This window comes from Cydia pomonella, chromosome 17 (genome assembly GCF_033807575.1).
Source record: "Cydia pomonella isolate Wapato2018A chromosome 17, ilCydPomo1, whole genome shotgun sequence".
Lineage (NCBI taxonomy): Eukaryota > Metazoa > Arthropoda > Insecta > Lepidoptera > Tortricidae > Cydia > Cydia pomonella.
The window spans coordinates 1,312,375-1,333,201 of record NC_084719.1 but is presented as its reverse complement, the minus strand read 5'-3'; the positions used below and the strand labels follow the sequence as shown (position 1 = coordinate 1,333,201).

The 20,827-nt window shown below is 35.8% G+C and overlaps 1 protein-coding gene across 1 annotated transcript in view; it reads left to right on the top strand.

Moving 5' to 3' along the window:
* The window catches only part of LOC133526927 (acetylcholine receptor subunit alpha-like 1), a 488,080-nt gene that overhangs the window by 455,807 nt on the left and 11,446 nt on the right, over positions 1–20,827 (top strand). Inside the window, exon 4 of the mRNA XM_061863787.1 lies at positions 10,831–10,940. Within this exon, the coding sequence (XP_061719771.1) occupies positions 10,831–10,940 (110 nt within the window). The remainder of the gene's footprint in view (positions 1–10,830; positions 10,941–20,827) is intronic.

The window sequence follows — 20,827 nt, the reverse complement described above, 5'->3', positions numbered from 1 at the left end:
GCTACGGATACTGCTTACCATCAGGCGAGCCGTATGCTTGTTTGCCACCGACGTAGTATAAAAAAAAAAGCAGATGGCTCATAATACATTAAATTTGGAGATGCAAAAGGTCCTTAATGTCAGAAAAAATACTTATACGTTCTAATGCGATGTGGAGGTGTTAAGGCTCTACAAGCGTCACAATGAAATCAATTAATAGACCAATAGGAAGATGATGTTACGTTTCAGTCAATTCCGCTAAAGTAGAGAGGGAGGTCATAATCGCTCAGCTCGGGTTATTTTATTTCGACTGCACAATAACTCGATGCAGTTTTAATGGCTTTATTGATTTTGGTGGATTTCACAGGTCGTTTGTTTAGTTTGCACAGCCGAGTGCGTTGATTGAAATCAATATTTCCTGTTAGCTAAAAAAATAATACAGCACTGGACCATTCGAACGTAAAAATGTTGATCTAAATTTATTTGAAATGACTAGCAGTGCAATTCGTTTGCACCATTTCATTGTTTAATTCAAGTGGGAATGCGAAAAAATCAGAAAGTTATAAGATAAGATAAAATTTATTCATTTTAAATATAGTATATTTTTTTATTTACAATACTTAGCTTAAATACACATAAAGCAGGCCCTTGAGGCATTGTACCAAGGATGCTGACGGCATTCCTCGTTGTATTGCAATACTGATACGTTGTGCGAGGAAGCCACCAGGTCTTCGGTCACCAGCTATGTCAACCAGACGCTTTGCGATCTGCAAAAAACTTCCCATGGACCTAGAATTTCAAAGACATTATATTATGGCTTAATTACTTAGTTTCTAGGAAACACCACGACTTATTCCGAGACTTGCTTTTGCCCGCGACTTTGTTTACTTAGCGTAGAATGATCGTGGTAAAATCTATCCTTTGTCCTTCACCGGTTATCAGACTGTTTATGCCAAATTCCATACACATCGGTTTCAGCGATTTAAGCATGACGAGGTAAAATATAGACGGAGATACTTTCGCTTTTTTTTTGTTAAATATTATAGGACATTTATTACACAAATTGACTGAGTCCCACGGTAAGCATACGAGTAATAAGGCTTATGTTGTGGGTACTTAGACAACGATTTATTAATACTTCAACACATAGAAATACCCATGACTCAGGAACAAATATTCGTGCTCATCACACAAATAAATGCTTTTACCAGGATTTGAAGCACGGACCATCGGCTTCATAGGCAGGGTCACCCACTAGGCCAGACAGGTCGTCAAAAAATATTAGTAGGGATTAGTTCTCAACTACGTAAGTTATTAAGAGAAAAGAAACGCTACATTAAATAAATAAATAAATATTATAGCACATTATTACACAAATTGACTAAGTCCCACAGTAAACTCAATAAGGCTTGTGTTGCGGGTACTTAGACAACGATATATATAATATATAAATATTTATAAATACTAAAATACATAGAAAACACCCATGACTCAGGTACAAATATCCATGCACATCACGCGAATACATGGCCTTACCAGGATTTGAACCCAGGACCATCAGCTTCGTAGGCAGGGTCACTACCCACTAGGCCAAACCGGTCGTCAAAACATTGAAAGATTAAATTGCACTTGTCTATTTTATTCGTGTTTTAATACTCTGTTTCCAGGTAAACCCTGTTAAAAGGTGTTTCATGGGTGTTATGTCTGATATTCCCACATGGAAAAATAAAAGTCAGGCCACACCGCCGCCCCGAGTTCGGTTTGTTCAAAAATTGTATAATCCTCGTCCGCGTCGGAAAGCCTTTGTTTCCTGGCCGCATTCTTCCATAGATTCTTGCCGAGGAACTTTTAAATATTTCTCAAACAATCCCCCGTATTTCTGTCTGTTCTTCGCTTTGTTGATTATTTTTCTTTACATTTACATTGGGAGTTAACCATACTTTAGATTGTTACTGTGAACAATGCTTCTTTTAATACCTACTAAACAGTACGTAATTGTTACGATTTTCTGTTACTCATTCTGTGTATTAATGAAGTAATGTCAAGCCTTTACATGTATACAACCCAAGCAGTACTTCAAATTTTACCACTTATTTCTTCCGAAGATTGTAATGTATGTATGTCACTTTATTGCACATAAATAGGTAATCATAAGTTATTAGACATAAGTCATTAGTCATAAGGTATAATTTACCATATTATGGTATGTATGTAGGAATTTTACTGCGCTCAAAATATAAATTTTTCACTGCACTCACCTCGACGCATTTTTGTTTTGACCTATTGGTTGACTGGTAGAGAATGCCTAGTGACATAAGTCCGCCTGTTGTACTTTTTATATGCAATACAGTTTAAATGGAATCATCATGGGCCTTTGCGTCTATTGTAGATGATTTATAGTGAATGAAATAAGTTAATAAATATTTTATAATTTTGTTTATTTTAAATTCATGAAACTTTTAGTAGAATAACAATACCTTATCATAACCAGGAAAATGTATTCTGTACCCCTAGTGTAATTTTAGTCGATAGCGAAACGTGACGTACGCGTTTGCGTTAAGTCTCATTTTGTATGGGTTTTTGAACAGCGCGCCAAGCGGGACGTTTTGGAAAGTCAAAAATCTCATACAAAATGACACTTAACGCAAACGCGTACGTCACGTTTCGCTGTCGAAAATATTTACACTAGGGGTACTGATGTAACTAAGTAAAATCGCTTGTATAACACAGCCAAAGATACGATATGGATCGGATATGTCAGTGTCAAAAATGACGTTTCTTCAAAAACTTCACTTCAGCAATCATTAGCAAATTTTTGACAAATCTTAAAGTTCAAATCGGGTCGACTGTAAACATAATACCTAATAATATAATGATAAGTTACTTACTTAAAACAAATTAATTTCCATTAAATGGATAAGACTGAAGGCTTCACTTTGAAAAACATTACCCTCCATTTCTTGTCAGTCAGTTCATAAATAACAAACTCTCCCCAACTTTACCGCGCATAAAAAATCTCATTCCACCAAAAGATACAGTTACTCTCGGCTTAACGTCGCCTGCATACCAGAAAGGCAATGTTATAAAACACATAAAGCCGACCCTAACATTGAAACTTTCTATTTCCCTCATACATAAATGACGTTAAAGAGCGGGCGGCCAGGAAATTGTCACGAAGGCGGTCAATTGAAAAATCCTTGACGATTGTCAGACGAGGGACAGAGAATTTTAATATTGCCCTTGGTTTTTTGTTGAAAATTTACGGAGGTTTTCGTTTGATGAGCGACAATTTTCGATTGCTGGCGGGCAGGGTGTCGCGCATGGACGCTTTGTGTGTGTCGCTATTTAATTGTTACATCAATAGGCAGGGTACCAGTGACTTTAAATTGTATATCAATTAAATTGATACCTATTCCTATGGCCATAGTCAGTACGACAATCGTGTTTTGACAAATGTTAATTGAAAAGTGAAAATGTACATCGAAAGTCACGAGATCTTTTCCATAAATTATTTAAGTTCCGATTGGCGTTTCAATGTGTTTCGGATTTCAAATCTTATGAGTCAATATTTTTTACTCAACTGAATTGAAGGTTCGTTTATTCCAATTATTTCGTGTGGTTGAGTGCTTTCCTGTTTTTATTTGAGTTGAGTTTTCCAACGAAGCGTGAAATATAGTTAGCCTATATTGTATGTAACATAGTTGCGTTAGAGTTAGAAAAAGATAAGTCTGCAGCTGTTTTGATAGCTCAACTGTGCAAGTGTTATTTTAAACGTCAAACTTCTATGAACTTATGACGTATAAATAATACTTGCACAGCCTGCGCTATCAAAATCGTTGCAGATTTATCTTTTAATCTTATCTTATCTTATCTTATCTTTTTGATTTTATCTTTTTTTTTTTCTTTTAATTTATTTAGAGTTATCTTAGTCTCACTCCAATTGATTTTTATTTTACTAGGTTCGGGTGACATATCCTACTTTCACAAAGTCTGAATCAGTTCACAGAATAGCTTTTAATGAAAAGAAGACAGGAAATTACATATGTATATTCCTTTTAATTTTTATAATTTTCTCATGTTTCAAGACATTATCGCCATATTCATAACGGTCATATTTGTAACAAATCCAGATCAAATTCATAACCTGTTATTACAATCAGAATACGCCTCCTGGTACTGCGTGGGCTTTTCAGGCAAAGTATAACTAAGTCTATCGGATTTGGTCGTGTTTTAATATAATCTTAAGCAAACTCCGAATACTTAAACCAAGTATTTAACATCACGTGAATGCAAAGCCAACGTAAGGAAAAGGCCGGGCCATAACAAAATTAAATGAAATTCCTGATTTCATCAAGAACATACGTTACAAAGACGGCTGAATTAAGACTGCGTAGACAAATTTAAATTGAGTTTTAGCAACAGCAATTCCATCTACCGTGGGCAAAGCTTGCCAAAATAATAATTGAGAGCGTGAGTGCGGGTTGCCAGTTGCCGGCAACTTTCGGTTGGAAAAGAGGTGATTTAATTTAGTTTCCTACAATTTTGCTTGTATTTAATTATAGTCATTTTGTATTCGTATGAAGTAACTATTAAACACATGTACGTTTGTACGGCTTCCTAGCCTACTCGGAAGTAACCCTGTGACGAAGTAGGAGGTCCAGGGTTCGAATTCTGGTAACGGCATTTATTTGTGTGCTTATCACAAATATTTGTTCCTAAGCAATGATGATTTCGATGTAATTAAAAAAGTATTAATATATAACATTTTTTTAATGTATATGAGGCAAATGAGCACATGGATCACCTGATGGCAGCCGTGTAAGTGTGTTACCGGCCTTTAAGATTGGAATACGCTCTATTCTTGAAGGTCGTATCGGTCCGGAAATACCGCCGGCGACATTTCATTCTACAATTTAGCTGTGCGAGGTAGGAAGTGTCTGAAGAAACGCACACTTGAGGACTGCCAACAATCTTAATGAAGATGGAAATGCTTTCGCCTATGGCGATGCCGAAAAGAAGCGGCAGGGATTAATCCGAACAATTCCTCGGAGCACTCCACGTTATACATACGATAGAAAATGCAGAGCGAGGCCACGTCCTACGCAATGCCAAGAAGTCAAGCCGATATTGTGTATATTGTTGTCTAAGGGCCTGTTCCCAGGCGAAATCCGTCGCACGCACCCGCGCCAGTTTGCGCTGTTCATACAATTTCTTATTAGACGGTGCGTCCGTTCCGGATAATCCACGTCAGCTAGCGGAGGCCATAACGGCCCGATTCGAAGAATGAGATACGATAACGATTAGTTCCCATTTAGATAACGTTTGTATGTTGTATAGTTGACAGAAGCAGCTCGATTCGGGCAACCAATTTCACTTTGACGACAGAAATATGGTAGATTGATCTTATTGGGATCACAGCGGAAAAGAAATTTTGACATGTCGTTTAGTTATCGATCTTTCCAAGATCTTAATCATTCTTCGAATCGGGCCGTAATACCTACAACACAAATCTTATTGCGCTCACTGTGGGATTAGGTCTATCTGTATAAATTTATCCTATTGCTTGCTAAAAAAAACTAGTCAGAAGTACGTTTGTATTGTAGTTTTAATGTTTGCTCGAAATCCAGTTGTTTATTTAGCAGTGTGTGTACGCTGCATACAACACACGAGACAATTACATTAACATGGAGCTAGTCTTTGCATCCATCTTTGTGGACTCCACTGCAAAATCCACACTTCGGCTGGACCAAGCAATATTCCTTCGGGAAATCACGGCGAAATTCCCCGAAGCGAGCTAAATTATTGCTTTTAAAATTTAATAACTCGGCATTGATTCTGGAAGAACTTTAAGAGAAGCAACAAAAGCGAGATTTAAGATTATTACCTTAGAAATCTTTGTTTGATTAAATTAAATTGAGGATTAAATGAAATAGACTAACCTTGAAAAAGATTTAAATCTTGATTGCTAGAATTGGAATGTCTTTAGTAATATTTATTGAAGTCTTATTACAGGTGATATTAGTATTTAGATTTTTTTCTCACTTCCCAACTAGCAAAATAACCTTATAACCAAAGGCTTATATGGCGAAAACTCTTATAAACGTCATTTAAAGGCATCGTTTATGTCAACATACCGTATAAAAGCTTTTTACAAGAGGATTAAGCTAATATGGCTACAGACTTTATAATAAGGTCAGGTAAACGTTTACAAACCTAAATTATATGACTACAATAAAACCTTTACTTATAAGGTTACAACCTTTATAATTGGGTTCGGTAATCGTCAATAAAACCAAATTATATGGCCACTATAAGACTAAAAATATTAATTACCTTATAATGGCTAATTATAAGCGTGTAGTCCTTATTATTGTCATAAAACTTTTGGTTATATGACAAAGACAGCCATTACACGAATTAAGTTTGCTTAGATAAAATTATAAAAGATGAATTTGGAAGAATGGAAAAAGTTCAAAAAAAGTGGTAGTTACAAGAGGAAACTGAAAAGGATGTACGACCAAATGAATAATGATATTAGTAAAACTAGGACTTCTACTTATGTCAACAACACTTCTTTTGTCAAGGACAATACATCCGAAAGTGCAATTGGTTCCGTACAAAATATTAACTTAGAGAGTTCGGTTGACGGCTTTCAAAGTTCGGAACATTTTAGTGAAAATTCGGAATATGACAGCCAATTTGCAGTATGAACGAAAAATAAATCTTCTCTTCTTAGAAGTCGGTCCACATCAATGAAAATAACCATAGTAGTTCGTTCGGCAGATCTAGGATAAAAGAGTTTTATTTAGTCATTACTGAACCCTAAAATGTATCAAGATGGAGAACGCTTAGCTCGCAACATAACCACTTTAAACGTTTTCCCTTGTAAACACCTTATAGAGGTTTTGTTAATTTCTTGAAGACTTATTGAGGCAATAACAAAGGAATGAAAAATGATTCAAACTTTTTTTCACCACAAAAACATTGTCAATTAATGGGAGCGTTGAAAATGAATTGAAAACCATACCCCATTTCCTCACTAAAACGAGTTGCCACTTAGTTTCAAATATTAAAGAGACAGAATCAAAGTTAGAATTATGGAAATAGACTTACCCTTTTCAAAATGGTTGATGAATCAAAAAATATGTCATTTATTAGAAACACTTGCGCAATTATTCTTGTTGTAGGATTGCTGCGACGTTTTTAAGTTAAATTACATTTAAAGCGATTCTTACATAGCGGTTACAAAAACATGTGTCTTACGAATGGAGTTCATATAGCAATTATAAGTTAATTCTACTTAAGCAAGGTTTATAAAATTCAACTATAAGGACTTTGAACATATAAGGAATTAAAATTGGCAGTTATATGGGAATCATACTTATTGCTAGCCGTTATACGTCTAGTATAAGAAAAAATAGCAAATAATAAAGCTACAACATGGTAATCATAAGGTTTACTTACTTATAAAGTGGGCCCAATTCCACTCTTATAAACGTTTATGTGACTTGTATTAGGATAACTTTTTTTTCCTTATAAACCTTTATATGACATATTTTTGCTAGTTGGGTTATACGTATTTAAAAAATATATAATTAAAATTAGAACTACCTTCAAAATAAAGTTTTTGGCGTCGTTACACGAACGCAAACGATTGTTAAAATTATCAAAAATGTGTACAGTAAAAAATCTAAATGTTTTGACAAAATTGTCAAACTATTTTCGGACCATTCTCTATCATCCTACTCTCGGTCTTGCATTGACAGTTTGAGTATAAGTTCTATAAGATTATTTTGTACGTAGTGTTTCCGGTATAATGTTTTTGACATTTCGACAATACCTAGGTTGACCCTAGCTATGTATAGGGACCGTGCGCGTTGGAGGGTCTGCCATCTTGTGGCCTGAATCGGAACCATAAACATGTGCATTTACACGTCACGTATTTTCTTGTGCATAGTAGGTTCTGCCATCTTTTGGGCTACATCGGAACAATAAACATCACATATACGCCTCGCGCCAAAAATCTGACGGCTCCTGTGCTGCCTCCTATAGTTCATGCGCGCCCCCTACATTGACATTTCTTTTTTGTCGTGATATTATTTTATTTATTAAATTTATATTTTTATATTTTTTATTTCTGCTTTAATGTTAAGTTGACGATCTTTTAGTGAAAGCCTTTGTGTAAACTACTGTGTCTTTTTCTTCAAGAAATAAATAAATCTAATCTAAATCTAATCCAAGTTTAAATACTCATTAGTGTGTTCATTCCGTATACACTTTGGTATTGTACATTCAAGTGTAAAAATATGGGTGTACACATCTTACTCAAAAATATGTCCCATAGCATCTTATTCCAGTGTAATAAGAGCGTAGTACCATATTTATGAGACGATTCTTTCGATACATATTTTTGCACCTGACTGTACTGTAATACTATTAACGTAATCAATTACCTCCATATTGAAAGTCGCATAGAGCATGCCTGAGGTTCCGGGTACAAAGTTCGGTTCGTGCAAGTGTTAGGTATTTATACGTATGTCATAATGTCATAAAAGTTAGAAGTTTCCCGTTTAAAATAACACTTGCACTGCATGTGCTATCAAAACCGTTGCAGAACTTATCTTTTTTTTTAATATATTACGTCGGTGGCAAACAAGCATACGGCCCGCCTGATGGTAAGCAGTCTCCGTAGCCTATGTACGCCTGCAACTCCAGAGGAGTTACATGCGCGTTGCCGACCGTAACCCCGCCCCCCCTCGTTGAGCTCTGGCGACCTTAATCACCGACAGGAACACAATACTATGAGTAGGGTCTAGTGTTATTTGGCTGCTGTTTTCTGTAATTGTAATTGTACTTCCCCAGTTGGGCTCTGCTCTAGATCTGGAATGACATCCACTGGCTGTGCCCTACCACACAAAGCGAGATGAAATTCACAATGCCCATACCTCTCTTTTGGACGTAGTTTAAGGACGTACCCGGGTCCGTACGTATCTTGGTGTAACTCTAGTTATGTACGGAAAATCATATTTGCCAATCGCTTTCCGGTGTAGGAAAACACCATGAGAAACCGGACTAATCCCAATACGGCCTAGTTTCCCCTCTAGATTTGAATGTCTGTTGGCAGATGCTGTTGTAAAATTCCCATGATCTGTGGCAATAAGGTGGGACAACGCGAGGAAGATGATTACTGCTAAAAATAATTTCATTACTTACTTGGCTGGCGCGATGACCCAAAATGAGTCTTAGCCTCCAACTTGTAAATTCGTACGTAAGTGAGACAGGGAGGCAACACGTCGAACGTTGTTCGCGGTAGGCTCTCAGAGCGGTATAACGCCGCTTTCGCTAACGCCGAGCACACGGAGATCTACATCTACTCTATTTAATCACTTAAATAAATAAAATAAACTCCAACCTACGATTGACGATCTCTGATGTGGAGACGCAAGTCTTACCACGCTTCTGTCTAACAAATGTGTCTTAACATTCGGACATACATTCCGAGCTAAGGTGCCAATCTCATGCCAACTTAAAAACACTTATAGGAAATAAAGTAGAGTGCACTGATTCCCCGTTTCGCCTGACCCCTGTTTCTATTGACACTCCGGAACTTTAATAAGACCAGCAATTTCCGATGCCTGACCACGGCTCAATCCCAATTCCGCTTGTTTCAAAAAAAGATATTTGAGACAGAATTTAATCTTTGGACCGATCAAAAGGAATTCCGAATTTAAATCCTCGGGATAAATGTTACAGTTGTGATTAAAATAAAAATGAAAAATAACTTGGCTTTTATGTGGACTTATTCTGCTCAAGCATTTGCTTAAATAATATAGCAGAAATTTATATTAAAACCACGGCTGTTCACAATTTTAATATCAAATCATCAACTTTAGGAGGTCCATGAACCATTTTTACGTAATATTTTTGTTGACGTGCCTAAGCACTCGTGTCCTAGCCATTGTCCATCCTCGTTGACCCTTTCGTTTCAAAATATAATTAAATGAACCCCGCTATCCTTGCTTATGGAACTGACGTTTTAAATTTGGGTAAAACTAGTTATTTACATAGATACGTGATAAGCATTATTTAATTTTCTGGAACATTATACAGAACATTATTAAGATGAAAGGGGACGACAAAGGGGATAACCAAACGGTGAAATAAGTAAATATAAATCAATAAATATTTGGGGACAATCGTACCCAGATCGACCTTGCCCCAAACTAAGCAAAGCTTGTACTATGGGTAATAGGCAACGATATATTTACGTATATAGATAAATAGTATAAGTACATACTTATAATTATTATACATAGAAAACATCCCATGAGGGATGGTGGCAACATGCAACATTAAGGGTGAAGAGAAATAGGACCGGATTTGTCCGGTAGACTCTGTTTTCCATGTCAAAAAAAATGACTTAGAAACAAATATATCTATGTTCATCACACAAATAAACGCCATTACCGGGATTCAAACCCGGGATCATCTGCTTTATAAGCAGGCTCACCCACTAGGCCAGACCGGTCGTCGACCACCATTTTTTTTTTTAATATTATAGGACATTATTACACAAATTGACTAAGTCCCACAGAAAACTCAATAAGGCTTGTGTTGAGGGTACTTAGACAACGATACATATAATATATAAATATATTTATAAATACTTAAATACATAGAAAACACCCATGACTCAGGAACAAATATCCATGCTCATCACACGAATAAATGCCCTTACTAGGATTTGAACCCGGGACCATCAGCTTCGTAGGCAGGGTCACTACCCACTAGGCCAAACCGGTTGTCAACCATTTATGTCCAACATTGTAATACTGTTCCGTTTTGCTGCAGGAGTGGAACGATTACAAACTGAAGTGGAACCCGGAGGACTACGGTGACGTCAAAACTCTCCACGTGCCTTCTGAACACATATGGCTGCCAGACATCGTGCTTTATAACAAGTAAGTGCCATAACTACCTACACTTAAGGTGATATTTGAGTGTCGACTGGAACTGCTGAATTAATAATGGAACATTATAAAATATATTTATATTTGTGTACAATCTTATACAAATCCACCTAGCCCGAAACTAAGCAAAGCTTGTACTATAGGTACTATGGTGATGATATGCATACGTATATAGATAAATACATATTATACACAGAAAACACCCATGACTCAGGAATAAATATCTGTGTTCATCACACAAATAAATGCCCTTACCGGGATTTTTGCTTTTCTAGCTAGATCAATTTTCGTCTATGAAAACCCCCTTAAAGCAAATTTCATCGAAATCGTTAGACCCGTTTTTGAGATCCTCGAAATATATAAATATATAGGTATATACAAGAATTGCTCGTTTAAAGGTATAAAACACGGGACTACCTTTATTACCTTAAATTTATTGTTTAAGTTAAGGTCACGTTTGAACCAACAGGCGAAATAATATTTTTTTTTAGGTTTAAGATTCTTTATTTCTCACTAAGAATTTGACAATTCACTTACATGAGAACTTAAAGCTATACAAATACATTTATTTTGCATGAAATTAGCGAAAGAACTAAAAATATAGAGGGTATTTAAACATACAGTAAAATAAAATCTGCCGATACACTTAAACAAAACAAGGTGATTAGTGGTGCATGGATGGTAAATGGTAAACACTCCGTCTGTTCAGATATACACAAAACATTTTGTAATTATTAGTAAGCTAAGGCCAGCGCAACTTGTTTCCGAAATTCGTAATATCTAAGCGTCGGCGGGGATCATCCCTGTACTGGTCAATATACCGCGTAGGTAGACGCCGTAGACGGTAGTTATTACGAAATATAAGTAAGTTACGCGTAAGTGCAAGCCCCATTTTTATAATAATGATCCAAGATCGTGTTAGATTAAATCAATTGAATCTCCAAAGGAACTTCTCTAAACTTAAGAAAAAACCAACAAACGAGACTAATTAATAGTGAGTTCGTGACGACATCGACTCTGTTTGTCCAACTCCACAAACTAGCCTGTCGTTTCAAACTCCATTTTTTTCAATCAAAGTTAACTTTCGTTGCGAAGACCGGCAAACTCGGGGTCTTATTGGATCTGGTCTTATTTCCTTGTTGGGAGACCCATTACTTCCCGTTATCCTGACAGCTCGATGAGTTTATCTCGTAAAGTTTAACCCTGAGTTGGCAAAAACTTATCAACCACAGCCGAAACCGGGAGTTATAGTTTTTGTCGCTTGGAATTAAATTGGCTTAACGTACGTACGCGTCGAAACTTACGATTAGATCTTTGATATCTCGCGACTAAGATAGAAATACGGACTCATTGTCCATCCTTTGAGATGTAAATTTGCCTTTTCTGTGTTTGAGTGATTTAGGAGTATAAGAATTTAAAATGTGGATAGAGTACTTATGCGTACAGGTTGATTCAGGAGACGTGAGCAGGATAAAGTCTAATTAATATAAAATTTTCACATTTATTATAAGTATGTATTTCCCATCATGGAACAATGATGTGGACCTTTGGGAGGCGTACGCAGAGCCGAAGCTAACACGTAGAAGCTCTTTTGACACTTTAATGAAACGTAAATGGTGCACCGACCGTATCATGAGACGCACGCAGAGACATCACCCGCCAGGGTATAAAGACTGGAAGTTGATGGAATCTAAAATTATCTGAGCTATTGGGTGAAAGCGATGGACTAAGTACCAAGTGGTGGTGGTAAGGTATCTGATAAAGAATCTGACGACTGCTTAAGAAAACGTTGCAATTTTATTTCCGACAGACGGTGACTCTTATTTATTATAGTTCCCATCAAAATATGCCTCAAGTCTCCTAAAATTACCCTGTTATATCATATAACCCAACCTCAACATTCTAGCGCTAAATACCTCCCTTACCAAAACTAAATGCTTTTAACATTATAGTACACCAAGCTATCTCACGTTTAAACTTCGTATTTTCGCTACGTCACCCATTTCTATGCATTAGCTTTAACCTGTCTAATGGAAAGTAGACTTTATTTGAGGTGCGAAAAGGTTAAACGTTGAATGGCGTCTGTGTTGAGTCAGAATGCGCGGAGTCGCCCAAGCGGAAGAGGTGATAAGTGCATAGCGTAATCTAAATAGCATCAGTGCTAAACATGGCTGGAAACAAGGTTTTATTACGGTTAAGGTTTCTGGGGCACAATAACGGCACTGACCTGATGTTTTAACTGAAGGGTTACACGCGACCACGCGATGAGATATACTGGGTGACATACAAAATACCTATATGTTCGCGATTGCACAAATTTATATGATCAACTTTTACTAAAGCATTCATGCTTTCCTTCCTCCTTCTTTCCTCCTATCCTTGATTTTAGTGGTTTTAGAGTTCACTCTAAAACCACTAAAATCAAGAATTTTTGTGATTTTAGAGAGAGAAAGGAAGGAAGGACACCTTTTTGCGATTTCTGGGTTGTTTAAATAAAAAAGGTGCTTATAATAACGGTCGCAGTCGCGTTTATATCTGGTAAAAAAAAACACACGCCGTATGAAAGATCATAATATGGGAAGATTGTAAACGAGAAAATAAATTGCGGCTTCCAAACCAGAGATGGATTCAAATCCAGACACGCACGTAACAATGAGTTTCTTGGGAATTACGAGTACTATACAAATCACATTTGAAATTTAGCTATCAGTTGCTATCGATGAAACAAAACTTTTTGAATAATCGGCGTACATATGCAAATAAATTTAAAGATGCGTGTGAAGTCCGAAAATCAAGAAGTTTCCATTAACCATCAATCAATCAATCAATCGTTTATTGATAATAAAAGTTATAATATACGTCATTTAACATTTTGCTTAGCACACTTTACATACGAATAAAGATTATAATTATGTCATAATTCTTTCAAGAATTAACTTCATTCATTCATCATTAAATTGTAATAAAATATAGAATTATGTCACAGGCATTTGGAATATTATATTAATATATTCGATTTATAAATTCATCTACTGACTACAGATGTTTTTTTAATAGGTACAAAAACTATACCTACACCTACACAGTTCTCCTGTTTGTAATCTATATAAAACCTTTAATTTCAAAACTTGTAACGATTTTAAACTGGTTTTGATACGACTTTGAAGATCCTCTTGTTGATTGGCGCGCAGTTCACGCACGACTTTACACTTCATTTCGCATTCACTAATCAGTTTCAGCGATTTTCAAGGTCATATCAAAATGAGAGCAAAGCCTTACAGATTGTAATACCAGAATAGGGCTCCAACCCTCCTGATTGTAGGCAGCTGTAGGGACTTCGACAATATCACAAACACGTTGCTTACCCTTGAAAGCCTAGTTCGAAAACGGTTTTCATATTAAATGTTCGCGTTTTCTTTGTGCTATTTCTACATACACGGTCGACCCTAAGTAGCAGAACTTATCGACTATCTCTAAAGGCACACCTTCCAGCGAGATGGACGGCGGAAAAGTGTAACCTTTGCTCTAAAATTACTGTTTTCTTCGTATTTATGGACATAGAAAACAGGGTACAAGCGTAGGCAAATTTGTCCAACAGAACTTGGAGCTCGTGGGGAGTTTCGGCTACGAAGGCTGCGTCGTCGGCAAAGAGCATGCTGTCAAGAAATAAATCCTTGCGGTTGCGTCGAGATTTCAGAAGCTTAATACTAAACAGCTTTCCATCGGCTCTTGTATGTAGGTGGATTCCCTGCTGCGTGTTACCAAAAGCAACCATGATAGGTCCTGGTTTCAAGACTTCGCCCGAAAACGGGCATTAAAACAGATGTGCGATGAAGGTCGCGTCGGTGCGGACCCTCAGTTTATTTGCCATAAATGTGGACGATTATGCCGTTCAAGAATCGGTTTGTATAGCCACGAGCGGTGCTGTCGCTAGATCATAGATGCTGCTTAAATCATCTGTAAAGATGTACAAGGCCTGATGATGATGATTTCTACATACACCATCACACAAAATGTTCTTGGCCATCCTTGCGGTGTTAAAAGAAACAAAGCTTCATAAACAAAATACATGCCGTGAACGCAACATTTTAACACCAAAACAGCTTAAGAAACTCGTTTAACGCTTTCACTGAGTCGTAAAATAGCTTTAAAATGTGAGTAGATAAGGTGGAATGTCCTTTAAAATGTGTCCTGGAACGTGAACTATGCAGAATGGCTTCCTCTATAGTGGCGCGTTTTATTTAGAGATAGTATGAAACGTTTTAATGCACCTGTGACAAGGCTGAGAGCTCTTGGTTTTTAGTTTATATTTAATATTTTACTGGCATGTTGGAGAATATTCGCTGTTGTAGTTAGTTACAATGTCCAGTTCCTGTTCTGTCAGGAGACCTCAAATTTTTTTTTTTTATTAAATAAGTATTTATCATCTCCATAATTTTTACTAGGCCCATTGAAATGATAATTTCACCTTTATTTATTTTTTTATTCGAGTAATTACAGTAACTATATCTCAACTTATTTACTAAGTATCGTTAAACTAGTTAGGGTTGTCTCGATACTCAATTTCGTAGTAGATTTTATACAAAAATGAATTTTAAATTAAATGAGCTTCGGCTAATTTATTTATATTTTCATAGTGACAAAATGCTTCTAATAACTAAAGCCCACTAAATGCAAAGCAATATTTATCCAAAAAATTACTTTATTTTTTTATTTATTTATTCGAGTAATTACAGTAACTATATCTCAACTTATTTACTAAGTATCGTTAAACTAGTTAGGGTTGTCTCGATACTCAATTTCGTAGTAGATTTTATACAAAAATGAATTTTAAATTAAATGAGCTTCGGCTAATTTATTTATATTTTCATAGTGACAAAATGCTTCTAATAACTAAAGCCCACTAAATGCAAAGCAATATTTATCCAAAAAATTACTTTATTTTGTTATAGTCTATCCGTTTTTCTAAGATCAAGTACGCCATGGTATTTGTATGTATGGCGTACAAAAGAGTAGCACGGTTCATTAAGGCTTTGTGTGCTCCTGCAATAGTTATTAGTTAGTTTTGGTTGTTGCCTGGCGAAATGTATGTTTCTGACCATGAAAACCCTGCGGGTCATTGTGAAATACTTGGAAAACCGTGTTTATTGTTTTATCTTGTTGGAATTACAAAATTAGCCTTCTCGGTCACAAACTCACGGGCCTAGCATTTGTTATTTAATTGGCGACGAGACATCAGAATGTTGTTTGAGATTTAGATATATAAATAATTTTACATGTCACTCAGTGTATGAAATAAGTATCCTTAAAAGAGAGCTTTTGCTATAATATAGCACCCAGTCTAAAACTGGCGTGGTACCCAATCTTATAAAACAAGATTGTACATATTTTGTATTCGTTGTTGTCAAAGCAAAGTTAGTTTACGACAGAACAGGTATTCCTAAATTGTTCAACACCAGCCTTCAGCTTAAAAGCTAGCCCAAAGGCTGCACCTGCCCTTAAAAGCCTTTTTCTCGAATATTAAGTTTATTTTTAATGCTTCACCTAATGGATGACAGCGTGACCCAAATTTCTCGAGACAATTTTCGTTGTTTAATAATGTGGTCGCTTCAGCGGCTTTTAGAAGTGAAGTGTATATTCGGTTGAACTTGATTCTTTAGACTCGGTATTACGTTGAGTTTCTAAGACCGATATGAGTTTTTCAACATGTTTGAGTTATGTGTCTTCTGTAGAAACTCAATTATTTTCTATTAATTACATTATTTGTCTTAGTATTTTTATCAGTGTTGAACATTAAAATATAAGATACCTACTAAAAAAAATTAAATAATATTTCTCACTAGATTCCACCAAAGTTAATTGGTAGGACTTTGCGCTTAAATAATAATTATTTGAGGATATTTTATTGTGAGATCCTAATTGACTTAATAAATATATTTCTTTAAAAAAAAATATAAGTATACCTTGACCTAAAACTGACTTAATTGATGTAAAATTTAACACGATTCCGATGATTAAATTGCTTGATAGCAATTATTTTAATCATCTTAAGGGCCTTTCAACTGTGTTCCGCAAATGTCGCATAATACTCTAAGTATTTTCCAAGTGCGGAATCTGTATATCGATTTGCGTTTCGAAACCCCGTAATATCGGTCGGATAAAAACAACGGATGAACAGATGTTGCCGCCCTGATTGTTGGTTGGCAGCAATGCAGCCGGCAGCAATGTCGTACGATACTACTGCTGCAGCAATCTATTCTGAATCCAAAAGGTACCCTTAAGTTTTTTTTTATAATTTAGTAATTCACCATTAAAATTGTTTCAAAAAAAGTAAATTTAAAAATGTAGGAAAAGGTAAAAAAGTGCTATAATTTAAATGCTATAATAATCACTTCCACTCTCAGTGAAATTTATAATTTCATAAAAGCAGTTATTCAACTACGTTCGCCTTTAAAACTTTTGCTTTTTTTTTCTTTTTAGGGTTCCGTAGCCAAATGGCAAAAAACGGAATCCTTATAGATTCGTCATGTCCGTCTGTCTGTCCGATTCTGTCACAGCCACTTTTTTCCGAAACTATAAAAGCTATACTGTTCAAACTTGGTAAGTAGATGTATCCTATGAACCGCATTATGATGTTTACACAAAAATAGAAAAAAAACAATAAATTTTGGGGGTTCCCCATACTTAGAACTGAAACTCAAAAAATCTTTTTTGATCAAACCAATACGTGTGGGGTATCTATGGATAGGTCTTTAAAAATGATATTGAGGTTTCTAATATCATTTTTTTCTAAACTGAATAGTTTGCGCGAGAGACACTTCCAAAGTGATAAAAAGTGTGTCCCCCTCCCCCGTAACTTCTAAAATAACAGAATGAAAAATCTAAAAAAAATATATGATATTCATTGCCATGCAAACTTCCACCGAAAATTGGTTCGAACGAGATCTAGTAAGTAGTTTTTTTTTATTACGTCATAAAAATTAAAAAAAAAAATTTTTTTCATCAAACCCATACGTGTGGGGTATCTAGGGATAGGTCTTCAAAAATGATATTTAGGTTTCTAATATCATTTTTTTCTAAACTGAATAGTTTGCGCGAGAGACACTTCCAAAGTGAAAAAATGTGTGTCCCCCCCCCCCCGTAACTTCTAAAATAACCGAATGAAAAATCTAAAAAAAATATATCATATACATTACCATGCAAACTTCCACCGAAAATTGGTTTGAACGAGATCTAGTAAGTAGTTTTTTTAATAAGTCATAAAATAAAATAAATTTTTTTTTTTCATCAAACCCATACGTGTGGGGTATCTACGGATAGGTCTTCAAAAATGATATTGAGGTTTCTAATATCATTTTTTTCTAAACTGAATAGTTTGCGCGAGAGACACTTCCAAAGTGGTAAAATGTGTGTCCTAAGTGGTAAAATGTTGAACGAGATCTAGTAAGTAGATTTTTTTTAATACGTCATAAATGGTACGGAACCCTTCATGCGCGAGTCCGACTCGCACTTGGCCGCTTTTTTTCTCGTGTAGGAAGGAAGCGGTGGTGTCTGAGTGGATCTGACGTCCGACTTTCAATCCCGAGGTCGCGGGTCCAAATCCTAGCTCATACCAATGACTTTTTGGAAGTTTTGTACGGAATATCATTTAATCTACTAAAACATCGTGAGGAAACCTGTATACATGTGCGAAAAAATTCAAAGGTGTATGTGTAGTCCCCAATATAATAAAAATAAAAAATAAAAAATATTTATTCTCAGACAATACAGTCCATATTTGTTAGTATCAACTTACAACCTATGTTATGTTACCTTCCGCACAATAAATTACATAAATTAAATTAGGTAACTTACATAAGGTTTTGTGAACATGCAATTCGATAAATCGTCCCAAAATACCAGAATCTGAATCCTTTATGGTATTTAAATTTACCTTAATATTTGAGAGAAGTTTCCGAAAGTAAATATAAATAAATAAAATAAAATATTTTTATTCAGTAGCTTAAAAAACAAATTACAATATCTGCGCTGGTGCCTCTTTTTAAGTGAGAAAACACTTGTGCTAAGAGAGCACCGCTCTTCCACGCGGTTAATTTACAGTAACTTAGATGTAGAAAGTATGTTAAACTATAGAAAAGTAACAGATACCTAACAACATTTTTTCATTTACAAAATTTTTATCAAGACACTATTATGATACAAGAGATGCATTGGGTACTTAATATAAAATAGACGTGTGTGTGTGTGTGTGTGTATGTGTATGTGTGTGCGTGCGTGCGTGCGTGTGTGTGTGTTTGTGTTTGTGTAAGTAGGTAGGAAATTAGGTATTCCATGTGGAAATCAGTGGGAATCAGTACCTTTTACCAACTGATTAGTAGGTATTCATTCTATGCCGATTTTTTCGCACATATTCGCCACATCCCACCAATAAAATAATTTGAATGTGAATGTCACACGGATACGCGTTCTTGAGACACGATATTGGATCAAGCGCCGAAATGGAATTCCGACCGAATTCCTGTATTTTGACTTGCAAATAAATAATGTATTCTCCAGTTATATGCAAATTTTATTTTTTTTGCGGTACGGGTGGTTTTAGGGGGAAACCTGTGTGGCCATTTCTGTGTTCATAATTTGGTTCGGTATGAGTACCGCGTTAAAATGTTTAATGGGGAATCGATTTTTTCTCACTTTTACTTATGCCGTTTACAGTATAAAACATATCGTCCTACTTTATCGCACTAGTACGAAAATTTACCACATTATGTACGTAACTGTGTCCAAAATTTAAAATGCCATATGTACTGAAAATCGTTGAAGCGCTGGTGGCCTAGCGGTAAGAGCGTGCGACTTGCAATCCGGAGGTCGCGGGTTCAAACCCCGGCTCGTACCAATGAGTTTTTCGGAACTTATGTACGAAATATCATTTGATATTTACCAGTCGCTTTTCGGTGAAGGAAAACATCGTGAGGAAACCGGACTAATCCCAACAAGGCCTAGTTTATCCTCTGGGTTGGAACGTCTGATGGCAGTCGCTTTCGTAAAAACTAGTGCCTACGCCAAATCTTGGGATTAGTTGTCAAGCGGACCCCAGGCTCCCATGAGCCGTGGCAAATGCCGGGACAACGCGAGGAAGAAGAGATGTACTGAAAATCGTTGTACAAGACATATGCGAATATGCAATTCGCTACTCGTGTCGATTTAAAACACTCCCTTTTATCGTAATATACTATTACAAACGCAGTTGTGCAAAGACTTTTTTTCTGTGTTGTCAAAAAAAATAGTACAGGTATTTTATTTCAATTATATTCAAAGAGAGTTAACGTCGTAATATACATTGGACGGCGCGAGATTATAATGCCGCCTCTTGTAATTGCTAGCGATTAAGGGCTAAAGTCAGTAGATCACGCCGGGACAGGAACGCGGCTTAGCCTGATTCATCGTCGGTGGACATTGTGTTCGACCACTAACCGTTTATATTGAAGTACAAGTACCCATTGCACATTGGCTGACTGTGGTAATAACAACAGAAACCAAGCAATGTTCACTGTTCCGCGTTTGAACTTTCGATTTTAATTATTGTTGGTTTTAAAACGTTTTACTTATTTGAATAATTTTTCTTGATACTTGTAGTAACTAACGAATAACGGGCCGATTCTAACTTTAATACGTCAAATATATATATATATATATATATATATATATATATATATATATATATATATATATATATATATATATATAAATATATATATCTATAGATATGATCTAGATCGGATATTTCAGCGTCAAAAGTGATGTTTTTATTTAATTTAATAATTTTATTTCGGATAACAAGACTCATACATTACTAATTACATAATATAATTTAAAAAACA